At 49.3% G+C, this 5,000-nt stretch overlaps 1 protein-coding gene across 1 annotated transcript in view; it reads right to left on the reverse strand.

The window, feature by feature from the left end:
- Positions 1 to 1,068: 1,068 nt before the first annotated feature.
- The window catches only part of LOC311376203 (nuclear factor 1 X-type-like), a gene marked incomplete at its 3' end in the record, with an annotated part of 16,157 nt that continues 12,225 nt past the window's right edge, over positions 1,069 to 5,000 (reverse strand). The window contains exons 5-6 of the mRNA XM_084491072.1: positions 2,669 to 2,841; positions 1,069 to 1,210 (exon numbers count right to left, since the gene is read on the reverse strand). Coding sequence (XP_084347198.1) covers positions 1,069 to 1,210; positions 2,669 to 2,841 — 315 coding nt within the window. The remainder of the gene's footprint in view (positions 1,211 to 2,668; positions 2,842 to 5,000) is intronic.

The following is a 5,000-nucleotide window of genomic DNA, read 5'->3' on the forward strand; positions in this document are numbered from 1 at the left end:
AAATGAAAAGTAAACTGACGAAAGCAGAATTAAGAAAGGAAGATGAGAGAAGAGGGGTAGATAGTGTTGCAGGACATGCAATGGCTACACTTCAACGTCTAGCCTCCGCGGCTAGCCCTTACAGCGGCTAGCCGGACCCCCCCCCCACCCACCCCCTCCCTCACCCACCTGATCAACTAAAACACAGAGAGAGAGAGAGGCACAGAGACAGAGAGAGAGGCAGGCAGCAATAAGGGGAGAAGGGGGAAATGAACAGCCAGAGAGAGAGTGAGAGAGGGAGAGAGACTATACTGCCTCCTGTGGAGGCTGCAGTGGGAAACCCAACACCAGAGAGAATGTGAGAGAGAGAGAGAGAGAGAGAGAGAGAGAGAGAGCGAGAGAGAGAAAAAGTATACCGGAGGAAGGAGAAAAAGATGGAGGGGCAGTGCTTGAGGAGGAATGCAGACAAAGAATGAGAGAAAAGGAAGAAAAGGGGAGGACAGGAGAGAGAACTAGAGAAGAGTTTGAAAGAGGATCTCGGCTCTGGCAAAGGCGTGGTATTCTGCCTCTACAGGAGAGGATTGTTCTAGTACAGTCCGGAGAACGCTCCGGTACGGTACGGTACCTCGTGGTGTGGTGTCCGTGTGAGTGCAAGCCTAGGTCTCTTTGGGCTGCTGAGGGTTCTGGGAGTAGTGCAGAGCGCTTTGACTTTTGTCTGGCGGGGGGGGGGAACCTTGGTTCACTGTAGGGCGCTGGGGAAAACAATTCTGGAGACACTAGAATAACTCCAAGCCATCGCAAATGCCTTCTGGGCCTTGTAGTACCCATCATGCACTTGGTGGCATTTGATAAAGCAGCACGGGAGACAGGCTCGACCGTGGCTTCCATGGTAACTCGCCTAAGCTATCCAGTGTAGAGAATCAGCTCCCGGGTGGCTCCATAGCTCTTGGGGGGGGGGGGGGGGCTGCACTTAAGGTGAGGAGTCGGGAGGTGGGCGGGGATAGGGGGGAGGGAGGGGGGGGTGGTGGTCTGTGGGGTGGGGTGGGGTGGTGGGGGGGGGGGGGGGGGGGGGGGGCTGGGGTGACTTACACGAAGACGTGGGTGAGCTGAGTCCGCCGTCAGGGGGCGTGGATTTAGAGTCGGGCATGGGGAGGGGCACGGGGCGCGCCACGGGGGGCGGCGGGGGCAGCAGGAAGGAGCCGGCCATTTTGCCCTGGCCACCGCCGTTAGGCTGAGGACGGACCAACATACAAGACAGGGTGAAACACACCCCCGAGAAGACAGAGCATGGGGAGGAGGGAGGGGGAGGGAGGGGGGAGGGAGGGGGAGGAGGGGGGCGCGGGCGGGCAGATGCATACCATCATGCACGCCATCTCGCATGCAGTCCACCGTTCACATTCCCCACAGCACATTTACACGCTCCCAGGCAGCCAGGAACCACACAGACAGATGTACGCCAGGATGTGCACTCACACACACGTGGAGGCCCCATGCATACACACACACACATACACACACATACATGTAGACGCAGGCACAAATGCATATGCGCGCACACACACACACACACACACACACACACATACACACACACACACACACAGACACATACAAATACAGATGCAGAAACAAATGTAAACGCACACACACACACACACACACACACACACACACACACACACACACAGACACATACAAATACAGATGCAGAAACAAATGTAAACGCACACACACACACACACACACACACACACACACACACACAAATACAGACGCAGAAACAAATGTATACGCACACACATACACATACACACACACACACACACACACACACACTCGCACTGGTCTCAGAGATGGGACAAAAGGCAACGTCGACATAAACAGTGGTATAAATAAAATGCAGAAGACGAGAGACATTCATATCACACAGGGGAGAGGGAGAAATGAAACTTTGCAGGGGAAGTCATAGAAATGTGACGTTAAAAAAAATGTTATATGAAAAGGGAGAAGCTGGCGTCCAGGAGTGTATTGGTGTGTGTGTGTGCCTCCTGTGCTTTTGACTGCAGCTCACAAAGCATATCTTATTTACACTGGTAGTGTGAAGTTGAGTAAACATAAACAGAGAGCATTCGTACAGCATGTGCAATGGAAAGGTGGCCGTTTCCAACATATTTGGCATTTCAAAAGAAGTAGAATGCTGGGAGAACAGATCAAACTAAGGCACATTCAGATCTGAATTCTTATTGAAATAGTGTGTGTTCAACTACTTATCGTGTTATCTACAATCATCCCCCTGGACTCTGTGTGCTGTTTCATTGATTTGGGCTCAGCGTAATGTACTTGGCGTGTGTGCTCGCATGATGAATCACATTGCACAACGTTCATAGCTGCGTTCTTCTCATGAATGTAAATTCAACAATTATGATTCAACAACGATTCCCCAATGACAACATGAGCCTTCATTGTATTTCTTCACCAAAGTGTCACTCGTTCGACTTATGCAATCCCAACAAACAATCCCACTGAGTGAACTGAGTGATCACTATATCATAGTGGAACTCACTGCTTGTGATTTCACAAGCATATGCAATCAGTGGTTGCAAGGAGTTTCTTTGAAGCAAAGCCCCACCCCCCCCCCCCGTCCAAACCCCTTCTAGAGCCTACGGCAGGTCCCCCTTAGAGGACTCACCTGTGCGCTGGCCTGTCCACCGCCGTCGGTGCACACGAACTGCACAAACTCCTTGAGGGGGTCCTGGTGGTGGTGGTACCGGATGGTCGGGTGGGTGGAGAAGTACGGGCTGGACTGCTGGATGATGGAGGAGGATGGAAAGTGGAGGGCGGAGGCTGAGGCCCGGGGGCTCCCTGGGGGCGGGCGCACCGGAGCACAGGGGTGGGTGTGGGGGGAAAGAGGGAGAGAGAGAGAGAGAGAGAGAGAGAGAGAGAGAGAGAGAGAGGATAGAGAGCAAGAGAGAGAAAGTCATGTTGGAAGAGAGAGGGAAGAGATACACGGTGAGATGTGGGCCAATTGTTATAAAATACACACAGACATGCATTTAATACCAATGCATACAGGAATAAATGAATGACGAGTGAATGAGCCACCATTGTTTCATTAATCTGATGTGTTAAACGTGCTAGTGCACACTCAAAACACGCAAACAGGGACCAGGGATCAGCGAGGGAAACAGCCGTATCCGACTGCCGCTGATTTTGAGCCAATCGGAATATGCTATCGCAATAACCTGCGGTTTGTCACAGATGGTGCTGTCGCACATTTTTAGTGGTTGCTCTTTAGCATGCGGGCCTACAGAGGCATTAGCCATCCATATGTTTCTACTGACCTCTCACAGAGTGAGTGATATGGAGGCAAACACAGGGGTTAAGGAGGGTCCCTGTTCCTAGAATGCCCGCTGGATGTTCAGTTGTTCTGCTCGGATTAAAAGACTGTAGCGCTTCTGCCGCTCGCAAATGACTCGCATTATTCTCAGCTATTCTGCAACATCTGGTCCCATTCATTTAATAAATCAGCCCTTAGATTTCCCGGTACGGGGCATTGTGCTCTAACACACACACACACACACACACACACACACACACACACACACATGCACACACAGCTTTTTCTTCCTTGGTTATACACATATGCATGCAACATCACCACATACAGGGCGTGACAGTCACACAGTCACACACACACACACGCACACACACAAAGGGTTTTTCCACTTTGTTTTATTGCTTGTTGGTGATGTGTAATCAATCAGTGGGATATCACTGCTGTGCGGTTCTGCCCAGTAGTTTGAGAGAGAAAGTCCCAGCCAACCACAGAGCACATCCCAGAGACATTAGTCATGCAACACACAGACACACGCACACACACACACACAGATGCAGAACTCACACAATCATGCACACCCACACACCCCCGCTTTCTATGTCCTTCTCACAAACACACAAACACACAAACACACACACACACACACACACACACACACACACATACACACACACACACACACTCACACACGAGCGCACACACACACAGACTCACAAATGTTCACGTACGCAGCCTCACACACAAACACACACACACACATACATAGAGGAGGCCACGTTCCAGTGTGTGTGCTGGGATTCTATGGCCTTGGTAATTTGGCAGTACAGTTTAAACAGTCAAGCTGCTAGGTGAGTTCAGTTTGGCAAACATGCATCTGTGCTCATGTCTGTCACCTCCTACCACCTACCACCCAACCGGTGCACTGGAAGTCCAAGGTTTATTGGCTTAATGAGGACTATTTCTGCACACGTTGCTGAATTTTGTGTCTATATATATACAGATATCGTCTTGATGTAAAAGTTGCTGTCTATCAATACCTTGTATGATACAATGTTTGTTTATTTATATGTTGCTATGTGTGTCTGTGTGTGTGTGTGTGTGTGTGTTTGTTTTACTAGATGCATCATTTTTTGGCATGTACGTATGTTGGAGAGTTTAGATGCAGACACACGGAGTCTCTGGACCCGGAATAAGACAAAACTCAACCTGGCGCCATTCCATGTAGAGCTCTGCCAACGTGGCTGCATAAATCACCCCGACTCTCTGCCACACACACACACACAGACACACACACAGACACACAGACACAACCACAGACACACACACACACAGAGGAACACACACACACAGACGAACAGACACACACACAAAGTTGTATTTGCACACATTCAGTCAGTGCGCCAGAGTAACTGCTGCTGTTCCTTCCTACTGTGCACACAAAATCATTAGTGCGTCATAAATGAGAAGTTTTTATAACTGCCAATGATAAGGCTAAAACATAAGGGAACTAACGATTCAAATATGACCATTAACGTCTAGAGAGAAACATAAAATGTCTACATATTGTGAATAGTATTATGTAAAATGTATTCTTTAAGAGACATTGTTGTTCCCATACTTAAAATATAAAAATATATAGATTTCCGTTTTCCAATTTTGAGATTGTGATTGTGTGTGTTTTCTG

Source organism: Micromesistius poutassou (genome assembly GCF_964030765.1).
Source record: "Micromesistius poutassou genome assembly, contig: SCAFFOLD_1111, whole genome shotgun sequence".
In the NCBI taxonomy this organism is placed as follows: Eukaryota; Metazoa; Chordata; class Actinopteri; order Gadiformes; family Gadidae; genus Micromesistius; species Micromesistius poutassou.